General features: G+C 39.5%; 1 protein-coding gene across 2 annotated transcripts in view; it reads left to right on the top strand.

Moving 5' to 3' along the window:
* The window catches only part of LOC135512149 (collagen alpha-1(XXI) chain-like), a 60,518-nt gene extending 35,109 nt beyond the window's left edge, over window positions 1–25,409 (top strand). Inside the window, exons 10-29 of one of the 2 annotated variants that reach the window (XM_064933859.1) lie at window positions 1,543–1,596; window positions 1,691–1,744; window positions 1,935–1,988; window positions 2,874–2,927; window positions 3,568–3,621; window positions 3,709–3,762; window positions 5,364–5,417; window positions 11,390–11,434; window positions 12,071–12,124; window positions 12,316–12,369; window positions 14,214–14,267; window positions 14,533–14,604; window positions 15,472–15,507; window positions 17,214–17,258; window positions 20,748–20,780; window positions 20,893–21,031; window positions 21,199–21,243; window positions 21,339–21,533; window positions 21,641–21,718; window positions 23,620–25,409. In XM_064933859.1, coding sequence (XP_064789931.1) covers window positions 1,543–1,596; window positions 1,691–1,744; window positions 1,935–1,988; window positions 2,874–2,927; window positions 3,568–3,621; window positions 3,709–3,762; window positions 5,364–5,417; window positions 11,390–11,434; window positions 12,071–12,124; window positions 12,316–12,369; window positions 14,214–14,267; window positions 14,533–14,604; window positions 15,472–15,507; window positions 17,214–17,258; window positions 20,748–20,780; window positions 20,893–21,031; window positions 21,199–21,243; window positions 21,339–21,533; window positions 21,641–21,718; window positions 23,620–23,810 — 1,419 coding nt within the window. In that variant the 3' untranslated portion in view covers window positions 23,811–25,409. Of the gene's footprint in view, window positions 1–1,542; window positions 1,597–1,690; window positions 1,745–1,934; window positions 1,989–2,873; window positions 2,928–3,567; window positions 3,622–3,708; window positions 3,763–5,363; window positions 5,418–11,389; window positions 11,435–12,070; window positions 12,125–12,315; window positions 12,370–14,213; window positions 14,268–14,532; window positions 14,605–15,471; window positions 15,508–17,213; window positions 17,259–20,747; window positions 20,781–20,892; window positions 21,043–21,198; window positions 21,254–21,338; window positions 21,534–21,640; window positions 21,719–23,619 lie in introns of both variants that reach the window. The other variant, XM_064933860.1, reaches the window with a different exon arrangement.
* The last annotated feature ends 1,459 nt before the right edge of the window (window positions 25,410–26,868 follow it).

Here is a 26,868-nt window from a genome sequence, read left to right as displayed (position 1 = left end):
GGACAGTAAAGTAGACAAGCTCAGGGTGAGTATCTCCTTCCAGAGAGACATCAGGGACTGTAACATAATCTGTTTCACGGAATCATGGCCCTCTCCGGATTTCCTGTCTCGTCCATACAGCCAGCTGGGTTCTCAGTACATTGCGCAGACAGGAATAAAGAACTCTCCGGGCAGAATAAAAGCAGAGGTGTATGTTTCATTATTAACTACTCATGGTGTGCTTGTCGTAACGTACAGGAACAGTCCTTTTGTTCATTTGACCTAGAATACCTCACAAGCAAATACCACAACGGCTCTTAAGGAACTACACTGGACTTTGTGTAAACTGTATGCCACATATCCCGAGGCCGAACTTGTAGCTGGGGACTTTAACAAAGCAAATCTGAGATAACTGACAATCTGAAATCGTCCACCCACACAGACAGTGTTGTGAAGAAGGAGCAACAGCTCCTCTTCAACCTCAGGAGGCTGAAGAAATTCGGCCTGGCTCCTAAAACCGTCACAAACGTTTACAGTTGTACGATTGTGAGCATCCTTTCAGGCTGTATTACCGTCTGGTACGGCAACTGCACAGTCCGTAACCGCAAGAGGTTGGTGCGGTCACCCCAATTAATCACCTGGGGCACACTGCCTGCCCTCCAGGACATCTACAGCACCAGCTGTCACAGGAAGGCCAAAAAAGATCAACAAGGACTTCATCCACCCGAGCCAAGGGATTTTCACCCCGCTATCATCCAGAAGGCGAAGGCGTTGGAGGTGCATCAAAGCTGGGACCAAGAGACTGAAGAGACTGACAGCTTCTATCTCAAGGCCATCAGATTGTTAAATAGCCATCACTAGCCGGCTATCACCCGGTTACTCAACCCTACACCTTAGAGGCTTCTCCCCTATGTAAATAGACATGGAACACTGGTCACTTTAATAATGGAACACTGATCACTTTAATAATGTTTACATACTGTTTTACCCACTTCATACAGTATGTACAGTATATACTGTATTCTAGTCAAGGAGTATCCAATTGAACTATTGCTGTATATATACTATTCTATCCACGTATTCTTCAGATATTCAACATGTTCACTGTCCATAATGTCTATACAACCCTATCACATATACAGTACCAGTCATAAGTTTAGACATGTGTAACTCTGTGCTGTTGTTTTTGTCGCACTGCTTTGCTTTTTCTTGGCCAGGTCGCAGTTGTAAATGACAACTTATTCTCATCTGGCTTACCTGGTTAAAAAAAGGTGAAATAAAAAAATACTACATGAAGAGTGATATAAAAGGTCCTTATATCTGATGCTTTCTCAAATGTATCAAACCCCCTTTGTTTCCCTTCATATAGCATTTCCTTATGAATGACTTCTGAAACATCTATGTTAAGCCTTAAAAAGAGCTTATGAAGTGTGTATGTATGAATGTTTTAAAAAGTTGCAATTTAATTTAACCTACAGCTGATAAATGTGTTTAATCTATGAGCAACATTAATAAAGGGTGAATATCTCATGACTTCCCATCTCTCCGCTTTTTTAAATAAAGGGCATCTCTGGCAACCGAGGATTTCCTGGGCCACAAGGTCCAACTGGGACAGAGGTATCAGCTGCACTCTAAAACAAATTATGTTTTTATCAGACTAGGGTTTTTGATGGTAAATCAATGGAGCTGCTCTTTCTGTTCACTATTTCAGGGGCGACGCGGGGTTGATGGTAACAAGGGAGAACAAGGACGGCCTGGTGATTCGGTAGGAAGGTCAAAAAAGGGCATTAGTATTACGTTTTATTGGCATAATCTATTTTATGACACTGAAGACCCGCTTTTAAGCAATATCACCAATGATTGGATTCCAGAATACAGATCAAAAGCTACTTCTAATGATCTACAATCCCTTTTATCAAACACACCTTTTATGTATAAATCTCTTGTCTTTTCAGGGTGAAAGAGGCGTTCCGGGATTACCTGGACCATCGGGCCAAGCAGGTGAAAAGGTACGCCATAAAAGTGGCTTCACTGAATGAGGTTATCAAATGTATGATTCTCTATAGAACAGGGTTTTCCAACTGGCGGCCCGAGGGCCAAATTTGGCACATGGGTGGTTTTATTTGACGCCCCATGTTTTCTGAGCAAAATATATATAAATATATACAGTATGTACAGTGCCTTGCGAAAGTATTCGGCCCCCTTGAACTTTGCGACCTTTCTTTTGCCACATTTCAGGCTTCAAACATAAAGATATAAAACTGTATTTTTTTGTGAAGAATCAACAACAAGTGGAACACAATCACGCCCAATTTTTCAGTTTTTGATTTGTTAAAAAAGTTTGAAATATCCAATAAATGTCGTTCCACTTCATGATTGTGTCCCACTTGTTGTTGATTCTTCACAAAAAATAAAATTTTATATCTTTATGTTTGAAGCCTGAAATGTGGTAAAAGGTCGCAAAGTTCAAGGGGGCCGAATACTTTCGCAAGGCACTGTATATGTATATATATATATATATATATATATATATATATATATATATATATATATATATATATATATATATATATATATATATTTTTGTTTTTTGCATTTTCATTGTTGGACATAAAAAAATGTATTTTTTTAAATAAAATGTAATACAAATGTAATAAAAATTCCATTTGAATCCAAGAGACCAGCTCTTTTTATGAGGCAGCGTCTATTTTATTATCAGCATATTGTCACTTGTAATTTTGCTAATGCAGGTGTTATAGGTAAAGTTTCAAATACTTTCACTGCCTCAGTTTCCGTAGGCACTTGATCAAATGTGATCAGAGAAAGGTAGGTAAGGAGCGTTGCATGTTAATAACTTGTTATCAAACTTTCAGTATATTTCATTTCTTTCCCAGGGCTCTTTAGGTCTTTCAGGGGGACCAGGACTTTCCGGCAAAGATGGCCAAGTGGTAAGAATATCACAACACTGGCATTTATCACATGGTTATATACAATAGTGGCTAAATTAACAGTATATTTATTTTTTTATTTCACCTTTATTTAACCAGGTAGATCTGTTGAGAACAAGTTTTCATTTACAACTGTGACTTGGCCAAGATAAAGCAAAGCAGTGCAACACAAACAACAACAGATTTACACATGAAATAAACAAACATACAGTCAATAACACAATAAAAAAGTCTATATACAATGAGTGCAAATGAGGTAAGATAATGGAGGTAAGGCAATAAATAGGCCACAGTGGCAAAATAATTACAATTTAGCAATTAAACACTAGAGTGATAGATGTGCAACAGCTGAATGTGCAAGTAGAGATACTGGGGTGCAAAGGAGCAACAAAAAAAATAACAGTATGGGGATGAGGTAGTTGGATGGGCTATTTACAGATGGGCTATGTACAGGTGCAATGCTGAGATAACTGAGATGTACAGGTGCAATGTACAGGTGCAATGATCTGTGCTTAAAGTATAGGTTAGGTAGTAGTTAAAAAGCAACCTACTTGGGCTTTCAAGTTGACAAATATATTGACAAATGTTGGCCTCATTGTTCCTTTCAATATTGGTAATCTTGATGATTTGCTGATTTCAGGGAGAAAAAGGAGGCAGGGGACACCCTGGGCCAGCAGGACATCCGGGAGAACCAGTACGTATAGGTACTCTGGTGTCAAACCAGGAGCTGATGTGCCTTTAAGTTTGACAATATCTCTCTTTCTCCCATTCTTCAACTCAGGGTTTATCTGGAAGAGATGGAAAGAATGGACTTCCAGGACAAATCGGTCAAAAGGTTTGGTTTTATGTCACTGATCATTTTACCTTTACTTTTGAGTAATTTAGCAAATGCTGCTATCCAGAGAGACTTATAGTTAGTACATTCATCTTAAGATAGCTAGGTGAGACAACCAATTATTACAGTCATAGTAAGTACATTTTTACTCAATTTTAAAAAAAAGTAGAAAAAGTCAAGTGCAAGGTTGTTTTTTTATATATATATTTTTTTTGGGGGGGGGGATAAGCCTGAGATGTCTTATTTAATCAAAGAAAAGTTAACTTGCAGAGGGATGGGACTGACGTATGAAAACATGGACCATCAGGTTGACTTGGCAGAGTCGATCGGAACTGGATTCCCAAAGGATTTGCTGTTATTGTCTGGGAGTTCCCCAACAGTGGAAATCTATTATTGCTGTTGGCACCAGTGTGATCTGTAAATGGTTTAGCACCATTGTGGTCTATAAATGGGTTAGCACATATTGTGATCTGTAAATGGGTTAGCACCATTGTGATCTGTAAATGGGTTAGCACCAGTGTGATCTGTAAATGGGTTAGCACCATTGTGGTCTATAAATGGGTTAGCACATATTGTGATCTGTAAATGGGTTAGCACCATTGTGGTCTATAAATGGGTTAGCACATATTGTGATCTGTAAATGGGTTAGCACCATTGTGATCTGTAAATGGGTTAGCACCATTGTGATCTATAAATGGGTCAGCACCATTGTGATATATAAATGGGTTAGCACCATTGTGGTCTATAAATGGGTTAGCACATATTGTGATCTGTAAATGGGTTAGCACCATTGTGATCTGTAAATGGGTTAGCACCATTGTGATCTATAAATGGGTCAGCACCATTGTGATCTATAAATGGGTTAGCACACATTGTGATCTGTAAATGGGTTAGCACCATTGTGATCTGTAAATGGGTTAGCACACATTGTGATCTGTAAATGGGTTAGCACACATTGTGATCTGTAAATGGGTTAGCACACATTGTGATCTATAAATGGGTTAGCACACATTGTGATCTGTAAATGGGTTAGCACCATTGTGATCTGTAAATGGGTTAGCACCATTGTGATCTGTAAATGGGTTAGCACCATTGTGATCTGTAAATGGGTCAGCACCATTGTGGTCTGTAAATGGGTTAGCACCAGTGTTTTTTCTTGTTCCTTCTCAGCTTAGCCGTCATTGATGTTTCCAGGTTTCTCTGACACATGGTTTTCATTATCTAAACAGCAGTTCATCATCATTTAGGATGTTGTGTCTGCGTTATAAATTCTGGATTTATATTCTTATTTTTCTTCTCACATATAGCACCTTTTAAAAAAGTAGTTATTCATTGTATGTTCCTAATGTCTTTATATTGGCAGTTTGTTGCAAATCATGGCTTGACATCATGGATAAATGGAGAGCTAATCCTGTAGAAAAACACTGACACCTCATCTACTGCTAACGTTATGTATCAAAGATAGTTGAGACAATATCCAATGACTAAATACATGATTGAGTGCTGCTATCTCTTTTGAGCTGTACCTGTAATGGGTACACTGAAATATTTGGCATGATGTCTGTGTTTATGATATTTCGATGCATTATTTTAATCAATAGGGAGAAGTTGGAGCAGCTGGCATACCTGGTCTAGACGGAAGGGAGGGCCATCTTGTAAGTCATGAACACTTATATACTTTATGTAACCATTGCTTATTTAGACTTCACATTCTAAATGGTGTATTTTCTTCTGTGCTTGGGTTTCTATAATAGGAAAAATTCCAGAATTGCCCCCCCACCCCCTCAAATAAAACAAATTCCTTGACATTAGCAGGAGATATCCAAAACAGCCTTGGTCATCTGGGGCTATTTGAATCAAAGCAGACACCATGGAACATGAGTTTTTCTGACAGCTAGTACATTTGGAGTGGTTTCCCTGTAGTTCATCCCAGGATATTAACCCTATTATGGAAATACATAACTTTATGTGATGCTGGGAACACAGCTAATTGGAAAAATGTTGGGGACATTTGGGGACAGACTTTTTTTTATCTGAAAAATAAAGTTTTACGCAAGGGCATCCCCATTAATGGGCAGTTTTGCCGATTTGGCCACACAAGCTGAGTGATGGAACTAAAATGTTCGAGAATGAGTCAGTTGCTCTACAGGGCTGTAAGCCATTTGGTTTGCCAGAACATCCAATGAGCTTCTTTATGGACTAAACAGCACAATAGTTGTAGCTGCCTGCAATCCCCTCAAGCTAGTGTCTTTAGAAGTGATTGTATATTATTTTCAATTTATTTTCAATGTATTTATTGAATTGAATATTTTCCCAGATGTGTTGATGACATTGGCATTAATGGCATGGGAGGAGGAATGGGTTGAGTGATCCAGTTGGATGCTGTGGAAGATTAAGTGGCTGTGGACATACTGTATTGGGTGACCAAAGGAATTGTAGCCAGGACACCAGGGTTAACACCCCTACTCTTAAGACAAGTGTCATGAGTGTTGTATCTGAAAGATGCCACATTGAGCCTATGGAGGGTTTTTAGATTAGATGGATGAGCACCTCCTATTGGCCCTCCAAAATTACTTAAAGGCCCTATCCAAAGCCAACAGATGGGTGCAGTATAGCAAAACCTGCACTTCAGCATTTTGCTGACCAAACAGAATACTGTAGCTCATGCGGTGTTAAAGGTCCTTCGGGGCATATTTAGTGTTTGGAATTGAAAGGATGTTGATTTTCCAGCTAGCATTGAGGAATCGTCTCAGAAGTGGCCCTCTTCCGGGGGCTCGGAACTGATTGAATCGGACTGGAATCGGGTGTCAGACTCGGCCCAGAATCAAAATGAATCACTGCACAGAATCAGTCCAAGTACATCGGGCCGTTTCCGTCTATTGGATTTCAGCCCACTTTGTCGGCATCTTACCAGAATCCCCCCAGAAACGGCCCAATGTATATAAATGTATCCAAAATGAAAGACATTTGGCAGTTGCAGTCTTGTCCCATCGCTACAACTACCGTACGACCTCGAGAGGCGAAGGTCAAGAGCCATGTGTCCCCCGAAACACAACCCTGCCAAGCCGCACTTCTTCTTCACACAATGCACGCTTTACCCGGAAGCCAGCCGCACCAAGGTGTCGGAGGAAACACATCTGTCGACCGTGTCAGTGTGCCCGGATCGCCACAGGAGGATGGGACAAGGACCTCCTGGCCGGCCAAACCCTCCCCTAATCCGAACGACACTGGGCCAATTGTGCGTCGCCTCATGGGTCTCCCGGTCGTGGCCGGCTGCGACACAGACGGGAATCGAACCAGCATCTGTAGCAGCGCAGTTTGCACTGCGATGCAGTGTCTTAAACCGCTGTGCCACTCGGATGGCCCCATCCACAAAGTTTTGAATTCTGATCAATTGCCTTGTACAAAGTATCAAAATACTACTTAAACAGAAAATACTCTTCAAGAATTCAATTGAAATGTTAATTACATTTTTGGATTACAGAAACAATGACAAAATATGGAAAAATAAATTAATATTGAAATGTTAATTATATAAAGCAGTCCGTGTAATCATCTGCCAGAGAGTAGCCCCAATCGGCCGAGCCCCAGGTAATACATTTGGGCCAGATAACTCACTCCGGAATCAGCCCGAGCTCAATCCCGCATTCTAGCCATAAGTAATACTGCCGAAGGTGGCCCAGACTCGGGCCACATGACGTCGGGCCGAGTCTGACTCTCAGCCGAGTGCCCCGACTCTCAACCGGAATCGGCCCAGATCCACTGTCCTAGCTAGAGTTCTTTGCAGTCAAATTTCAAATGAGTAGAACACAATGTAACAAAGTAAAGAGAAGGGAACAAAGGCTGTTCTTGGACACTTTCATAGATAGGCAAATAAATATAATTCCATTGGAAGAAAATACTATATGGAATGCTTTGTGCCAATATGTCCTTATCACCTTCAATGAGCCATGAGTCATTTAAATGTCACAGTCACAACCTGTTCATAGAATAGCACTTATCTTCCCCATATTCCATCAGTGATCCAAGAATACGTGTCACATACCATAGTTGACCATGATGTACTACTTAGCCTATTCCAAGAACGTCTTTGCTGTTTTACACATACATTCCCTGTCTTATGACACATCAATGGATTTTTATTGTGTCTTAACTGATGTGGCTCATTGTCCTGATCTTTAATAAGTGATGTAATTTCTTGTGATTTGATCAATAGCATGGTCGAGGGAACAGCTTTTAATATGTTTGCAGCGTCTGAGGATTCTTGAGGGGTTATTTTGCAACATGTTTCCATGTTCTTTTACAATCCCCTCAAGATATATTCTCTGTCATTTGCCAAACATCTGCCACCGTTTATCTTGAAAAATTACTAAAGAGCCATTTCAAGGTAGTTTTGTTGGATATGCTCAACATTTCTAAACTGTTTATTGACTCAACTGTACATTCACAAACGTTAGGCACTTTTCCCATTAGTCCATGAACAACAAATATTGCCATGCTCAACTGCCAAACATAGATCTATCCCACTGGGAACAGACGTCAATTCAGCATCTTTTCCACGTTGGTTCAACGTCATTTCATTGAAATGACGTGGAAACAATGTTGATTCAACTACTGTGTGCCCAGTGGAATGGCTTTTAGAGTGCAAGACCGGAAGATCAGATTATGCTCTGAGGTATAACAGAATATGCAGAATTTGGCTAACATAATGTTTTGATGATTGTGTGTTTGATAATGAAAGTCTTAGGGGTCTTAGGGGGATTACCACTGAGGTAGTGAAATGTGTGAATTTTGACCACTTTGGCATGCTAGCAACATGAAAAACATTTTAGGAATAAGAAAGTTGTGGTACAGTGTTGCATGTCGTGATATGGACAAGTAACATTGTTTTTATATAGTAGTTAGTCTACCACATGAACATCAAAGGCAAGAAAGGGAAGCATTTTAGGAAGAACAGAGGAGCATGAAGTCTGAAGAGGATGTGGTAAAAAAACAGAAAACATTTTCCAAGGCCCGGTCCTGGCACCTTCACACAGAGAAACATCTAGGAAAGCATGATTTTTTAAAGATGGTAGTTATTTAGAAATTGGCAACAAAAAAAACAAGGAGCCTACCAGTGTTGAGACTGATGGAGAAGTACATACTATTGGCAAGGAAGATCGGGGATGAATGACATAATCACTTAAAGGGGAACAGACAGGAATGTAGTGTCATGTAGCACAGTTGGTGGGGCATTGTGCTTTCAACGCCAGGGTTATGGGGGGGGGGGGATCAGTATGAAAATGTATGTACTCAATACTGTAAGTTGCTCTGGATAAGAGCATCTGCTAAATTACTCAAATGTAAAAGATTTCTGGGAAATTCTAGAGCGTCACTCAATATTAATAAATGTAAAATGCTTCTCAATCCCTGCTTGGGATGTGACATTGTTGGTTATTCTTCATTTTCCGCCAATACACCAACTACGTAAGAACGTGTTACGTTATTCGTGTAGCCTTTGAAGTTATTCTTTGTTTGAAGTGTGAAAGATGTCTGTTTAAAATCTTTGGAAAGGAGGACATGTTTTCAACAGATAATATGCATGCAGCTATGAACATTCGTAGATCATACTTGAAAAAGGAGACCTAGTCGTCTCTGGGACTACTTAAAGATGACGTATCAACTGACCTTGGCCTGTACACAATATTTTGTCTTTGGCCTCATCTTGTACCAGGGTTAGACCACAGTGAATTATCAGGTATATTGGGTATCACTAAATGTAGTAGACCTTGTTTAGTATTTCCATAAACATGGCATATTTGTTCACTACACACATGCTTCTTACTATAAACTCCAGATTTGTTACACTGAGTGGTCAGATAAAGTGGGTAAGCTTGCATGGAACTGGAATGCATCCATTCCACTTCATGGAACTTATCCTCAAGTATTTGAAACACCTATTATTGATATCAATTAGTAGTAACTTGTCTAAAGTCTTTTTGGGACTGTCACTATTCATTTAAAACCATCTACTGTATATACAGTGGCTTTTTTATTAGCTTTGAGGTATGAGACTTTATGTCCTAATGACTCTGAAAGTGTCCAAGTTTCATTTTCCATGTTCAAATGACTGATTATATCAAATGAAAACTATTGTGAGCAGAGAACACTTATAGGTGCACATAAACATGTATTTTCTCTAGACAAACTTTATAATTCCTCTCAACGTAGTGTATTTCTTGGACAACAAACCTATTTGTACTATTAGGTTTATCTTGTTTAGGAGTCAACCAGCTTGTTTAGGAGTCAACCAGCGACCTGTATGCTCTAGTCGGCTGGCCCTCGCTACATATTCGTCGCCAGACCCACTGGCTCCAGGTCATCTACAAGTCCATGCTAGGTAAAGCTCCGCCTTATCTCAGTTCGCTGGTCACGATGGCAACACCCACCCGTAGCACGCGCTCCAGCAGGTGTATATCACTGATCATCCCTAAAGCCAACACCTCATTTGGCCGCCTTTCCTTCCAGTTCTCTGCTGCCTGTGACTGGAACGAATTGCTAAAATCGTTGAAGTTGGAGACTTTTATCTCCCTCACCAACTTTAAACATCTGCTATCTGAGCAGCTAACCCGACCGCTGCAGCTGTACATAGTCCATCGGTAAATAGCCCACCCAATTTACCTACCTCATCCCCATACTGTTTTTATTTATTTACTTTTCTGCTCTTTTGCACACCAGTATCTCTACCTGCACATGACCATCTGATCATTTATCACTCCAGTGTTAATCTGCTAAATTGTAATTATTCGCCTACCTCCTCATGCCTTTTGCACACAATGTATATAGATTTTTTATATTTTTTTATTTAAATTTTTTGTACTGTGTTATTAACTTGTTTATTGTTTACTCCATGTGTAACTCTGTGTTGCTGTCTGTTCACACTGCTATGCGTTTATCTTGGCCAGGTCGCAGTTGTAAATGAGAACTTGTTCTCAACTAGCCTACCTGGTTAAATAAAGGTGAAATAGAAAATTCATATAAAATCAATCAGCATTTTATGAAGAGATAAACAAAGGGTTAACACACACATACTGTATATTATATAGATTGGTATAATAATCTCTCTGATGCATTATAAATACAATGAGGTTTTAAGACGCTATCTTCCTGTCCATTCATTGTGATACCCAATGATACAGTATATGGTAGCACTGTTCTCTGCATTAGGGCTGTATTTGCATTTGTTTTAACAACATCCTGTGGAAGCCATTAAACCGGCTGGCTGATAAAGCAAGCGAAGCTCAGGGGAAAGACATTTTATATGTGATTAATCCAGACTCTCAGAAGAAAGAAAACAAAACCATACATCTGTGAACCATGTATGTTAGCTACATTAGAGGGGGAGGAAACTCTTAACTGTCTGCCTTTCATCTATATACTGTATTGAATACAAATGCATTGAATACAATTGTAATGTATAGGCTAATATCATGGTAAGTAAAATGTGAAATTGTGTGCTGTCATATAGAGTAAGGGCGGCAGGTAGCCTAGTGGTTAGAGCCCGTAACCGAAAGGTTGCTGGTTCAAATGCCCAAGGTGAAAAATCAGCAAGGCACTTAACCCTAATTTGCTCTGTCTTTGTTTCCAGGGTTTGCCTGGCGTGCCTGGAAACGTCGGCCAGAGTGGAACTAAGGTGAGCTCCTGTTATTATCATAAAGGTCTGCTCATATCAGGACATGCCCATACTGTCCATTAAATTGATATTATGGTGTTTTAAATAGATTCAAAGTAACAATCTTCTTTCCAGCAAGTTTATACATTAGCAAACATTTTGTGCTTGCAAGAAAGGCTATGTTATTGTGCTTCTTTATTGTACATTCCCTTGTTCTATGTCTAAAACGATGAATTAACATTATGCTGTGTTCAACCACAGCTTACATGCACCGTTATAAAGTATAGACCAAAATAAATAGGAAGATAATTAAGTGTTTTTAATGGCTTTTGGAAAATGCACAAATTATTTTTGGATTACTGAAATTTGAAAATACTTCAGCCAAGAGCACAAAGAAGAACATTTTTAAAAGTATGGGGACTCAATATTTTTTTCCCATAACATCAGACTTTTATAAACTATGGTTTGAGTTTTGATATTGAAATGCATAAATCATTTTTAATGAAGCTGTCATGTGACATATAGAAAGAAAACACATGTAATCAATGAAGAAAGTTGTTCTTATATATTCTTTTTCAAAATTGGCAAACCTTTGCACAAAATTAGAATATTAAAAGGTTACTGCATATGTTATTAATTCTATCATTATAATTACAGGGTGAAGCTGGTTGGTCAGGACTGAAAGGTGCCAAAGGTTCAACTGGGACATCTGTAAGTTGGCTGCAGTCAATAGAGTTTAACGTTGTTCAAATGGATTCAGGATCACACTTACAGTAGTATATGTGTCTTAAATATGTAATGACGTAGTGCTAAGTCATTTTCACACTTACTCAATGACAACAAATGTCTAGAGATACGGAGGATATTTAAATTGATGTTGTTTTATTGTTTTTCTCCTTTAGGGTGATAATGGCGTTCCTGGTGAACCTGGATCATCAGGGCGACCTGGACCTATGGTAACAGACATTTTTCTTCTGTTCATGAAATTTAACAATTGTATTTTGCCCAATGTCCATGTGAATACTATTTGCAGAAATAGTCAAATGTACTTTCATGGGGTGCTAGGCTGAGAAAATCTCAATAGTAAATAGCAATAGTAAAGATCTGCACACTCAATTGCTCAAACACATACCTTTATTACACCATTAGCATTGAAACGTTGTGAACCAATGAAGGTACAGTATGTGTGGAGCAATTTGAGTGTTGTGACCCTACCTTACTGGTACAGTGTCAGGGAATGTACTCCCCAGACATGCAGTGTTGCAACACCACCACTAGAGGCAGTGATGACCACACAGAGCAACTGTAAAACCCTGAATGATATTGAGTACTAGTATGAAATCCCAAATACTGCTGAGCAGTGGTATGAAATCCCAAATACCGCTGAGCAGTGTTATAAAATCCCAAATACTGCTGAGCAGTGTTATAAAATCCCAAATACTGCTGAGCAGTGTTATAAAATCCCAAATACTGCTGAGCAGTGTTATAAAATCCCAAATACTGCTGAGCAGTGTTATAAAATCCCAAATACTGCTGAGCAGTGTTATAAAATCCCAAATACTGCTGAGCATTGTTATAAAATCTCAAATACTGCTGAGCAGTGTTATAAAATCCCAAATACTGCTGAGCAGTGTTATAAAATCCCAAATACTGCTGAGCAGTGTTATAAAATCCCAAATACTGCTGAGCAGTGTTATAAAATCCCAAATACTGCTGAGCAGTGTTATAAAATCCCAAATACTGCTGAGCATTGTTATAAAATCCCAAATACTGCTGAGCAGTGTTATAAAATCCCAAATACTGCTGAGCATTGTTATAAAATCCCAAATACTGCTGAGCAGTGTTATAAAATCCCAAATACTGCTGAGCAGTGTTATAAAATCCCAAATACTGCTGAGCAGTGTTATAAAATCCCAAATACTGCTGAGCATTGTTATAAAATCCCAAATACTGCTGAGCAGTGTTATAAAATCCCAAATACTGCTGAGCAGTGTTATAAAATCCCAAATACTGCTGAGCATTGTTATAAAATCCCAAATACTGCTGAGCATTGTTATAAAATCCCAAATACTGCCGGCTGCATTACCTCATCTGTCCTTACAAGGCAGGATTTTATAGTTGCACTGTGAATATCAGTCCCTTGTCTATTGGTGTGTGAAATTAGTTCCTCAGTGTTATTGTTGATGCATATAGTTTTGCTTGGGTTAGGGTTGAAATATTCCAACCAGGATTTCTAGAAAACTATGGAATTTTTGGAAGTTCCTGGAATTTTGCAACCCTAGCTTGGGTTAGCATTTTCTACATGGATATAACTTCTAGCGAGTATGTTGTTTATAGCTGTGCCATGGCTATACTAGTGATGCCAAATGAAGTGGTGGTCCAAGCCTACAGTGCTACTATTGCCTTCGTCAGTGGAATTTTGGGATGGAAATCAAAAGCGGTCTGTTTCTCTGGTCTCCGACTCTGTCTCCCAGTCACTTTTTATTAGCTGATCTCGCATTAACGAGAGCCAATGTGTATTAGTTAATGGCACAGGGGTAAAATAGTAGTTTATGGACATGAGCAGTGTTTTCATATTCATGGATTCGTTTCAGACAGCAGTTATTGGAACACATTTGTTTAGAAAAATCAATTGTCGCCTAAAACTCTAATGCTGATTATGAGCTTTTCTTTTTTCCCACAGCAGTATTTTATGATTTAAAAGCAGAATTGTATTTCCATATCAGTATCTACTGTGGATTGTGTGCTATGTCTTACTATAGAATTCCGCCTTTAATTAATTACATTTTTTCAAATAAAGGGCAACAAAGGTGAAAGTGGACTACCAGGTCAACCAGGGGTTTCAGGACCAGAGGTCAACATTTAACATTTCATATCTGTTGATTATGCCTATTGTGAATGTAAATAGACAGTAAAGGTGATACATGACATAATTTAGAACTGTTTACAGTACGATGTAAAGCAACAGAACGTCTAAAAGACAAAGTGTCCTTACCATGTTTTTACCATATGTTCTTACCATGTTCTTACCATATGTTCTTACCATGCCCTTACCATGTTCTTACCATATGTTCTTACTATGTACAGTATGATGCTTGATTGAAGGAATGTTATTCCAGGGCATGTCAGGTGACCCTGGAATAGCAGGTCAGCCAGGACACCCAGGAATGCCAGGCTTGACAGGACCTAAGGTATTTACAGGCTCCTACAAAATCAGTCTTAACTGCTGGGAAAATAGTGTGTCTTGAAAGTTTGATAGGGATTTACCTGTGTGTAGGCTTATTTAGCAATTACTGGAATTATTGAAATGAGCAATTATAGTCATTTTAACTAAATGTTCTGTTCAAAGAGGATCTCACATCCTTTTGAAATTGATATAAATGTTTTCTTCTTCTGAGACGCAGTGTACGATTGAGCTGGGATTGAGCATTAGGAATGTTTTCTGCAAATGTTTTCAGTGTTGCCATCCCAATCACATTTTGTTTAGTTAATGAGAGAGGAAAAATACTGACGTTGCATTTTGATTAAGAATTAGGAGCCAGAAACCTACTTTATGGTGAGCTGTGTTTCCAGATTTACCTCCATTAACTTCAATAAAGAATATTAATTTATACTACAGCAAACAAGCAAGTCTTTCATGGGATGAAATAAATAAATTACCCCAAGGACTGCAATTTACAGGTGAGGGTTAATCGAATGCAGTAAAACACATTGATCTATAACAGTATTGTTTACAGGAAGTGTTTCAGACATTTTTGAGACAATAGTTTACCATTTCAGGAATATCAAACAGTACTTTTCAGTTTGCCTTTCATTTCATTTCTACCACTTCAGGACAAGTTGCAATCTTACTACAAAATATCTGAAAAAACGAGTGAAACACTACAAGAGGCTTGTATAATGTTGAACATACTGTCATCTGTCATATCCATAGCATGTGTCATGGATGTGGTGCAGTATGTGGGTATTGAAGTTGAAACATTTGTAATCGTAACTCTATATTCTCCTACTGCCCATAAGAATAACATGTGATTGCGGTGTCGTTTCTATCTCACCAGGGAAAAGGGGGAGATCCAGGTGAACGAGGAGGGGAGGTATTCATAACATTTAATTAGGGTTTTCTTATGTAACACCTGATGATATTTCAAACCCATTAGCAACACCTGAGGCTTTGGATGGAGCGTCTGTCCTCATGTTCCAGACATTTCAAGTATTCAGTTTGATTGCATTTTGCCATGTTGCTCAGACCAAGAGAACAAATAATGGTATACAGCAAAGAATGAAAGTGAACATACTGTAACTGTAGAACATATTGAAGATGTAAATTTACTTATGGACCAGAGATTGCTTGGGAAAACATAAATAGAGGTTGCTACATTTTCCATTTACAAAAGACTTGGGGTGTAATCGGATGCTCGGTTCACTACCTCCTTCCAAATGTGGTTGCTTTCATTTAGCCGGAATGGAATCATGTTGAACAACCTCTTAATTAATTTAATGTCATGGAAAACAGGGACAGCTATGATCTTTGTAGGAAAAACTAGGAAGCATATCGAGTCAAATGACAATGTCACCACAGGACTGCGGTTAAGGAGTCACTTGGACTGAGTCTCTGGATGTAAAATATCCATTAAACTGACTGCCATGGGCATACAGTTGAAGTCGGAAGTTTACATACACCTTAGCCAAATACATTTAAACTCAGCTTTTCACAATTCCTGACATTTAATCCTTGTAAAAATTCCCTGTCTTAGGTCAGTTAGGATCACCACTTTATTTTAAGAATGTGAAATGTCAGAATAAGAGTAGAGAGAATAATTTATTTCAGCTTTTATTTCTTTCATTACATTCCCAGTGGGTCAGAAGTTTACATACACTCAATTATTATTTGGTAACATTGCCTTTAAATTGTTTAACTTGGGTCAAACGTTTTGGGTAGCCTTCCACAAGCTTCCCACAATAAGTTGGGTGAATTTTGGCCCATTCCTCCTTACAGAGCTTTTGTACCTGTTTCCTCCAGCATCTTCAGAAGGTCCTTTGCTGTTGTTCTGGGATTTATTTGCACTTTTCGCACCAAAGTACTTTCATCTCTAGGAGACAGAACGCGTCTCCTTCCTGAGCGGTATGACGACTGCGTGGTCCCATCGTGTTTATACTTGCGTACTATTGTTTGTACAGATGAACGTGGCACGTCCAGGTGTTTGGAAATTGCTCCCAAGGATTAACCAGACTTGTGGTGGTCTACAAAACGTTTTCTGAGGGCTTGGCTAATTTCTTTAGATTTTCCCATTATGTCAAGCAAAGAGGCACTGAGTTTGAAGGTAGGCCTTGAAATACATCCACAAGTACACCTCCAATTGACTCAAATTATGTCAATTATCCTATCAGAAGCTTGACATCATTTTCTGGAATTTTCCAAGCTGTTGGAATCGTGATACAGTGAATTATAAGTGAAATAATCTGTCTGTTAACAATTGTTGGGAAAATTACTTGTCATGCACAAAGTAGATGTCCTAACCGACTTGCCAGAACTATAGTTTGTTAACAAGAATTTTGTGGAGTGGTTGAAAAATGAGTTTTAATGACTCCAACCTAAGTGTATGTAAACTTCTGACTTCAACTGTAGCAACAACCTTTACTTAAAATCTCATTCTAAAATCATGACTGGAAATTTTAAAACTGTTCTGAAGGACAATGACTTGATTACTGAAGACCTTACATTTAATCACAAGCAAAAATTACAAAAACATTGTACGACTAAAAACAAACACCATAATTTCTAGTTGAATTTTCTCTACAGGGATTAAGAGGTGAAAAGGGAGATATGGGGATTCCAGGTAATCATGTAAGTTGCACTTCCTATGATTACAGTGCATTTGGAATGTATTCAGACCCCTTGGCTTTTTCCACATTTTGTTACGTTACAGCCTTATTCTAAAATGGATTAAATTGTTTTTCCCCCTTATCATTCTATACTTAATACCCCATAATGACAAAGCTAAGGCGGGTTTTTTGAAATGCTTGCAAATGTATAAAAAAACAAAAACTGAAATATCACATTTACCTAAGTTTTCAGGCTCTTTACTCAGTACTTTATTGAAGCACCTTTGGCAGCAGTTACAGCCTCGAGTCTTCTTGGGTATGATGCTACAAGCTTGGCACACCTGTTTTTGGGGAGTTTCTCCCATTCTTCTCTGCAGATCCTCTCAAGCTTAGTCATGTTGGAAGGGGAGAGTCGCTGAACAGCTATTTTCAGGTCAGTCCAGAGATGTTCGATCGGGTTCAAGTCTGGGCTCTGGCTGGGTCACTCAAGGACATTCAGACATGTCCCGAAGCCACTCCTGCATTGTCTTTGCTGTGTGCTTAGGGTCGTTGTCCTGTTGGATAAGTCTGTGGTCCGGAGTGCTCTGGAGCAGGTTTTCAGCTCTCTGTACTTTGCTCTGTTCATCTTTCCCTAACTAGTCTAGACTCCTAACTAGTCTCCCAGTCGCTGCCGCTGAAAAACATCCCCACAGCATGATGCTGCCACTACCATGCTTCACCGTAGGGATGGTGCCAGGTTTCCTCCAGACGTGACACTTGTCATTCAGGCTAAATGATGAGTTCAATGATGGTTTCATCAGACTAGAGAGTCTTGTTTCCTATGGTCTGAGAGTCCTTTAGGTGCCTTTTGGCAAACTCCAAGTGGGTTGTCATGTGCCTTTTACGGAGGAGTGGCTTCAGTCTGGCCACACTACCATAAAGACCTGATTGGTGGAGTGCTGCAGAGATGGTTGTCCTTCTGGAAGGAACTCCCATCTCCTCAGAGGAACTATGGAACTCTGTCAGAGTGACCATCGGGTTCTTGGTCATCTCCCTGACCAAGGCCCTTCTCCAAGGCCCGATTGTTCAGTTTGGCTGGGCGGCCAGCTCTAGGATGAGCCTTGGTGGTTCTAAACTTCTTCCATTTAAGAATGATGTAGGCCACTGTGTTCTTGGCAACCTTCAATGCTGCAGGAATTTTTGGGGTACCCTTCCCTAGATCTGTGCCTCGACACAATCCTGTCTTGGAGCTCTACGAACAGTTCCTTCAACCTCATGGTTTGGTTTTTGGACATGCACTGTCAACTGTAGGACCTTATATAAATAGGTGTGTGCTTTCCAAATCATGTCCAATCAATTGAATTGACCACAGGTGGACTCCAAGTTGTAGAAACATCTCAAGGATGATCAATGTAAACAGGTTGCACCTGAGCTCAATTTGGAGTCACATAACAAAGGGTCTGAATACTTACGTAAATACTAAAAACCCAATTTTGCTTTGTCGTTATGGGGTATTTTGTGTAGTTTGATGAGGAAAAAAAAACATTTTGTCCATTTTAGTATACGGCTGTAACATAACAAAATGTGGAAAAAGTCAAGGAGTCTGAATTATTTCCAATTGCACCATATATCAATGATTGAATTATGGCTTTAATATAAAAGTATTTTATCCAATTGGACAGTTGATTGGCCAGTTGCCTCGGAAGCCCAGTTACACAGTACTTAATGATAGCAAATGCTATTATTTGTGAAACTGTTTTAACCACATTAGGGATTCTTCCATAGCCTACACTACAGGTCAAAAGTTTTAGAACACTTACTCATTCAAGGGTTTTTCTTTATTTTCTACTCTTTTCTACATTGTAGAATATTAGTGAAGACATCAAAACTATGAAATAACACACATGGAATCATGTCGTAAGCAAAAAAGTGTTAATCAAATCAAAATATATTTTATATTTGAGATTCTTCAGATAGCCAACCTTTGCCTTGATGACAGCTTTGCACACTCTTGGCATTCTCTCAACCAGCTTCATGAGGTAGTCACCTGGAATGCATTTAAATTAACAGGTGCTTGTTCTTAAAAGTTAATTTGTGGAATTTCTTTCCTTAATGCGTTTGAACCAATCAGTTGTGTTGTGACAAGGTAGGGGGGTATACAGAAGATAGTCCTATTTGGTAAAAGACCAAGTCCATACTATGGAAAGAACATTTCAAATAAGCAAAGAGAAATGACAGTCTATCATTACTTTAAGACATGAAGGTCAGTCAACACGGAACATTTCAAGAAGTTTGAACGTTTCTTCAAGGGCAGTCGCAAAAACCATCAGTTGCTATGATGAAACTAGCTCTCATGAAGACTGCTACAGGAATGGAAGACCCAGAGTTACCTCTGCTGCAGAGGATAAGTTTATTAGAGTTACCAGCCTCATAAATTGCTGCCCATATAAATGCTTCAGAGTTGAAGTAACAAACACATCTCAACATCAACTGTTCAGAGGAGACTGTGTGAAGCAGGCCTTCATGGTTGAATTGCTGCAAAGAAACCACTACTAAAGGACACCAATAAGAAGAAGAGACTTGCTTGGGCCAAGAAACACGAGCAGTGGACATTAGACCGGTGGAAATGTGTCCTTTTGTCTGGAGTCCAAATTGGAGATTTTTGGTTATAACCGCTGTGTCTTTGTGAGACGCGGTGTGAGTGAACGGATGATCTCCACATGTGTATTTCCCACTGTAAAGCATGGAGGAGGAGGTGTTATGGTGGGGGGTGCTTTGCTGGTGACACTGTCTGTGATTTACTTAAAATTCAAGGCACACTTAACCAGCATGGCTACTACATAATTCTGCAGGGATACGCTATCCCATCTGGTTTGCACTTAGTCCCACTATCATTTGTTTTCAACAGGACAATGACCCAAAACACACTTCCAGGCTGTGTTACGAAGAAGGAGAGTGATGGAGTGTTGAGTCAGATGACCTGGCCTCCACAATCCCCCGACCTCAACCAAATCGAGATGGTTTGGGAAGAGTTGGACCGCAGAGTGAAAGAAAAGCAGCCAGCAAGTGCTCAGCATATGTGGGAACTCCTTCAAGACTGTTGTAAAAGAATTCCAGGTGAATCTGGTTTAGAGAATGCCAAGAGTGTGCAAAGCTTTCATCAAGGAAAAGGGTGGCTATTTGAAGAATCTCAAATATAAAATATATTTTGTGTTATGTGTTATTTCATAGTTTTCATGTCTTCACTATTATTCTACAATTTAGAAAATAGTACAAATAAAGAAAACCCTTGAATGAGTAGGTGTTCTAAAACGTTTGACCGGTAGTCTATATAATTCATAACTAAGAATATTTTCCTTGTCACAATGTATTCATTTCATATTGTAGACTAGCACTGACTATGTTGTCATACACTCATGTAGTGGAATTGGATTGGAAATGTGAAAGTATGGGAACAACTCTCAAATTGAGTTGTGAATTGAATTGTAATTAAGCAACATTACTAATCAGCCATCATTACTTTGATTGATAGGGCTCTAATGGCTCATCGGGACAAAAAGGGGGGGTAAGTCTGTCATTGACTTCTGTAATTTGCTGAAGCCCTGAATAGCCAAGCATTCGTCCTCATCTAGAGTATAGCATTGTGTGTACTTATGCTATGCTCTTTTGCATGCCAGAAAGGGACAACAGGAGACCCCGGTCAGAGGGGACTGGGAGGTCACCAAGGCCAACCAGGAATATCAGGGCAGACAGGCCCGTCTGGGCCTCGAGGACAGAGCGGTGACGTTGGGCCTCCTGGGCCACCTGGACTAGAGGGTAAACTGTATGTAACCCACCAGTACACTCACCACCATGCATGGTCTCACATTCAACTGCTCATTTATCAACAATCATCATAATTGATCCAACAATGTCTATACCGTTTGTATGAATTGATTGAGACATTTTTGCATGATGCCATCAATCATGTCAAATCTCCACAGGGAAGGGAGATGTCCAAGCAAATCATTCAGCAAATATGCAGAGAGGTACTTAGATGTGAGTACTGATCATGTTTGATAATTGCTGTATTCTCTATATTGCACCTATATCTCAGCCCCCCTCCATTGTGTTTTTATCCCAGTGGAGATGCCTTCGCTACTCCTCAGTAACCAGCAGCAAAATCACTGTGACCACTGCCAAAGCAGGGACGGGACTCCCGGAGTACCAGGCCCTGTTGGGCCCCAGGGATCAAGGGGCTTTACTGGGAACCCTGGTTCCATTGGACAGCCGGGCCATCCAGGTCGACCTGGGCGTCCTGGGATGTGTGGCTTGAAAGGTAGGACTCAATTAATCTGTGCAGTATGTACGGGTAGACAGTCAAGTAGAACGCAAGTAAACATTGGCTTTGTACTGGAACACATTGCATTCTATTTGTGTTTCCAGGAGATCCAGGAATAAAGGGGGAGAAGGGGAGTCAAGGAAGAGCAGATATTGGAGATCCGGGAACACCAGGGTCTCCAGGTAAAATATAAATATGAAATATATTTACTCCATATGGTATGCTACTGCACATCGAATTTTATATAATGTGCATTCGGAAAGTATTCGGACCCCTCGACTTTTTCCACATTTTGTTGGTTACAGTCTTATTCTAAAATGTATTAAATAAAAACATCATCAGTCTACACACAATACCCCATAAAAAAACAGAAATGCCTTATTTACACAAGTATTCAGACCCTTTGCTATTAAAATCGAAATTGAGCTCAGGTGCATCCTGTTTCCATTGATCATCCTTGAGATGTTTCTACAACTTCATTGGAGTCCAATTGTTGTAAATTCAATTGATTGGACATGATTTGGAAAGGCACACACCTGTCTATATAAGTTCCCACAGTTGACAGTGCATGTCAGAGCAAAAACCAAGCCATGAGGTCGAAGGAATTGTCCGTAGTGCACCGAGACAGGATTGTGTTGAGGCACAGATCTGGGGAAGGGTACTAAAAACATTGCTGCACCATTGAAGGTTTGCAAGAACACAGTGGCCTCCATCATTCTTAAATGGAAAAAGTGTGGAATCACCAAGACTCTTCCTAGAGCTGGCCGCCCGGCCAAACTGAGCAATCGGATGAGAATGGCCTTGGTCAGGGAGGTGACCAAGTACCTGATGGTCACTGACAGAGCTCTAGAGTTCCTCTGTGGAGATGGGAGAACCTTGCAGAAAGACAACCGTCTCTGCTGCACAACCCAGTCAGAGCATTATGGTAGAGAGGCCGGACTGAAGCCCCTCCTCAGTAAAAGGCACATGACAGCCCGCTTGGAGTTTCCAAAAGGCACCTAAAGGACTCTCAGACCATGAGAAACAAGATTCTCTGTTCTGATGAAACCAACATTGAACTCTTTGGCCTGAATGCCAAGTGTCACATCTGAAGGAAATCTGGCACCATCCCTACGGTGAAACATGGTGGTGGCAGCGTCATGCTGTGGGGATGTTTTTCAGTGGTAGAACTGGGAGACTAGTCAGGATCGAGGGAAAGATGAACGGAGTAAAGTACAGAGAGATCCTTGATGAAAACCTGCTCCAGAGTGCTCAGGACCTCAGACTGGGGTGAAGGTTTACCTTCCAACAGGACAACGACTCTAGTCACACAGCCAAGACAGACAAGGCAGGAGTGACTTCCGGACAAGTCTCTGAATGTCCTTGAGTGGCACATCCAGAGCCCAGACATGAACCCGATCTAACATCTTTGGAGAGACCTGAAAAAAGCTGTGCCACGACACTCCCTAGAGTGGGATAAACTCCCCAAATACAGGTGTTCCAAGCTTGTTGCATCATTCCCAGAAAGACTCCAAGCTGTAATCGCTGCCAAAGTAATTGCTGTGTTTCAACAAAATACTAAATAAAAGGTCTGAATACTTCTGTAAATGTTATATTTCTGGGTTTAAAAAAAATACATTTGCTAACATTTCTAAAAACCTGTTTTTGCTTTGTCATTATGGGGTATTGTTTGTCAATTGATGAAGAAAAAAAACTATTAATCCATTTTAGAACAAGGGTGTAACATAACAAAATACTTTCCAATTGCACTGTATGTAATATCATCATTTCTACTTGGTTAGTCAAGATAGAAATGGAATCAGTACAATTATTTTAATATTGATGCGTCTGGGTCACTGCACAGTGTTCCAATCATGTCCTCAGTCCAAGCTGTTTGAGAGCACTTCCTGGGAGTCATTTCATGTCTATTGCAACCTGTTTTCAGAGCATTATGCAGATAAACACACTGTTCGCCTTTTGACATTAACTACTCCTATTCGGTAAAAATTGATCAAATAACAGGATTAGTAATTGTTGGCAACCAGTAGAACATGTTTTGGAACCACAAGAGAAACACCTCATTTGTAATGGTCTACTTTCCCAGGTCCAATGGGTCCCCAGGGAGACAGTAAACTAGGTCATCCAGGAAAACCAGGACCCCCTGGCCTAAATGGGGAGGAGGGGAAGAGAGGTAACCCTGGGGCCCCTGGCCAGCCAGGCGTGTGCCATCTATCCATGTGTTACGGTGTCATGATGAGGAGCAGGGATCCTTTTAGTAAAGGGCCAAACTATTGACCCAACATGGCAGCAGGCAGGCAATCGAACATTCTGGAGTTGATGCATAACGCTCAAAGAAAAACAGCAAATCTTTCCAATCTCAGGAAGATCACATTTTTTACAGTATATCCCCCTCAGTCACGGAAACAGGAAGTACCTCTTAACATGTACGGTATATAGCAAAGATATCCATATGCGTCCTTTCATGAGCTTTCTCAAGCCCAGTTTATACCTGGTTCTAACATTTGTCCTGTGTCCTGGTCTTGTCTCATTCTGATTGTGCCCACATTTTTAGACAGGTGTAGACGATTAAAATATGCATTGTGATATGATTGGGATCAGATCTTCCTGACCCCCTTAGATAGTCAGGAACTCATTGTGTCTGGATATCTTACAAATGTAGAGGGATCTGGATAGTGAAACACTTTAAATCATCATTATCCCGCCTCCTAAAATCATTGACAGATGGCACCATTGACTTCCCACTGGGCACACACTGGTTGAATCAATGTTGATTCCACATCATTTCAATGAAATTACGCTGAACCAACTTGAAATAGACGCTGAATTGACGTCTGAGCCCAGTGGGTTATGCCGTCAATATGTCTTCATTCTGTTCTTGTCACATTCTGCTTTGTTATGTCACAAGCTCCATTTTGCTTTAAAGGGACAGTGTGAAGTCTACAGGAACAGCGACAGGGGGAAACATTGCACTATCCCTTTAAAGAATGATAGTAATTGCTCCTTCATTTGGTTGATTTTGGTTGGCATCAGTTGGATTCTGGGGCAAATTGTAATCCAATGTTAAGAATTCTGCCCTGCTCAAACAAGTACACAGGAATAAAGGCCTGCACCTCCACTTGGACAGTGCTGATGATACCAATTTATTGCTATATACTGCCCCCTGGTGCTTTTTTTGCACCATACTTTCTTGAATGGTCACCCAGAATTGGTCACCCCTAAATTTGTTTACCAAATTTGTTTATAGTAATATATATGCAATGTTTAAACACCCATATAATTATAATTTGTAAATTGATGAATGCAATTATTGTAAACAACATCTAAAGACATCTAAAGAAAGATTCAGGGCAAATCTGTGAGCTTGCTACAGTGTCTCTATAACAGGCTGCTATGTTCAAAAGCCAAATGTTTAATCATCTAAAACAAAACCTTCTGAGCAGTACTGAAATGTTTGTTTATAATTCCCTTTTTTCACAATAACTCATTTGTGTATTGTATGAAAATACAGAAATACGTATTTTTCTTAGGTAAAAAATAGCTAGTATAACAAATGTAAACCTGGGACATCCTATCTACTTTCAGTCAAAAGAGTGAGGGTGAAAAGAAACATGTTGACATCTTGACTTCATCTGAAGTTTGCTGTGTCTGTTGCAAATTCTTTTCTGTTAGTGCATATATGGCATTTATGTGCCTGAGTACCTTACCTTTCCGTACCATACCTAATGTTACCTTAGCCTAGCAAGTTTAAGTAATTTTGTTATTTATAAAACTGAGCTAATCAACTGTGTATTAATGGGCTTTACCTGTGAGAGCTTGGTCTGTTTTATTTTTGCTGTGTCTGATTTTATTAAACAAAATTATGTTTAATTGTGACCTTTGCAGTGATTTTTGGTATCCTTAATTAAATCCTTTTTTATGACTTATGAAGATATTTTTGTTTTATTTATTTGTGTGTTGTGTCATGCAAATTAAATAAGAATACCACCATTTTGTTGTGTTACCGCCTGAATTTAAAATGTATTGAGATTGAGATTTTGTGTCCCTGGCCTACACACAATACCATATAATGCCAAAGTGGAAATATGTTTTCAATCCAAAAAAGGAGACATTGAATATCCTTTTGAGCATGGTAAAGTAATTACACTTTGGATGGTATATTACTTCACCCAGCCACTACAAAGATACAGGCGTCCGTCCTAACTCAGTTGCTGGAGAGAAAGGAAACCTCTCAGGGATTTCACCATGAGCCCAATGTTGTTTAATGGCTGTGATAGGAGAAAACTGAAGATGTATCGACAACATTATAGTTACTCCACAATGCTAACCTAAATGACAGAGTGGATAAAGCAAGCATATACAGACTAAAATATTCCAAAACATACATATTGTTTGCAACAAGGCACTAAAGTAAAACTGCAAAAGAATTGGCAAAGAAATTAACTTTATGTCCTGAACCCAAAGTATTGTTTGTGGCAAATCCAACACAACACATCACTGACTACCACTCTTCATATTTTCAAGCATGGTGGTGGATGCATAATGTTAAGGGTATGCTTGTCATCGGCAAGTACTAGGGTGTTGTTTTGTGGGCTAAAAATAAACAAAATGGTGCTAAGCACAGGCAAAATCCTAGAGGAAATCCTGATTTGGTCTACTTTCCAACAGACAATGGGAGACAAATTCACCTTTCAGCAGGATAATAACCTAAAACACAAGGCCAAATATACACTGGAGTTGCTTACCAAGATGATATTGAATGTTCCTAAGTGGCCAAGTTACAGTTTTGACTTAACCCGCTTGAAAATATATGGCAATACTTGAAAATGGTTGTCTAGCAATGATCAATAACCAACTTGACAGAGCTTGAAGCATTTTTTAAATAATAATTAAAATAATTAACTGTCCAATCAAAGTGGCCTGATGACTCAGGCAACCATCAAACACCCTGAAACCCAATGTATAACAAGTTGATGAATTAAATAAAATGAAAATGTTTAAAGAAAGAAATGATATCCCTCAAACGAGCTTATAGTGAGTATTTTCGTAATGTCAACATGCCATCATAAAGGACTATTAGTTAGGCTTGGCCAGGGTTTCCCAAACACGATCTCTTTCTGTTTTAACAGATGATGTAGGAATCCTACACTAGATGGCGCAATGGGGTTATAATTCTGCAACTGAGCTGTTAAATAATTTAATCAATGGGGTGATTAGTCAATTGAAATAAAAATAAATACTTCATACAACATGCCTTATGCTGTGATATGTCTTGAGGGTCATATTGACAGCACAGCTACTGCACCTGAGCCAACCAAAAACTGATAACTTGGAC

This window comes from Oncorhynchus masou, chromosome 24 (assembly GCF_036934945.1).
Source record: "Oncorhynchus masou masou isolate Uvic2021 chromosome 24, UVic_Omas_1.1, whole genome shotgun sequence".
NCBI lineage: Eukaryota > Metazoa > Chordata > Actinopteri > Salmoniformes > Salmonidae > Oncorhynchus > Oncorhynchus masou.
The sequence above is the reverse complement of the archived record's forward strand: the minus strand, read 5'-3'. Positions and strand labels throughout refer to the sequence as shown.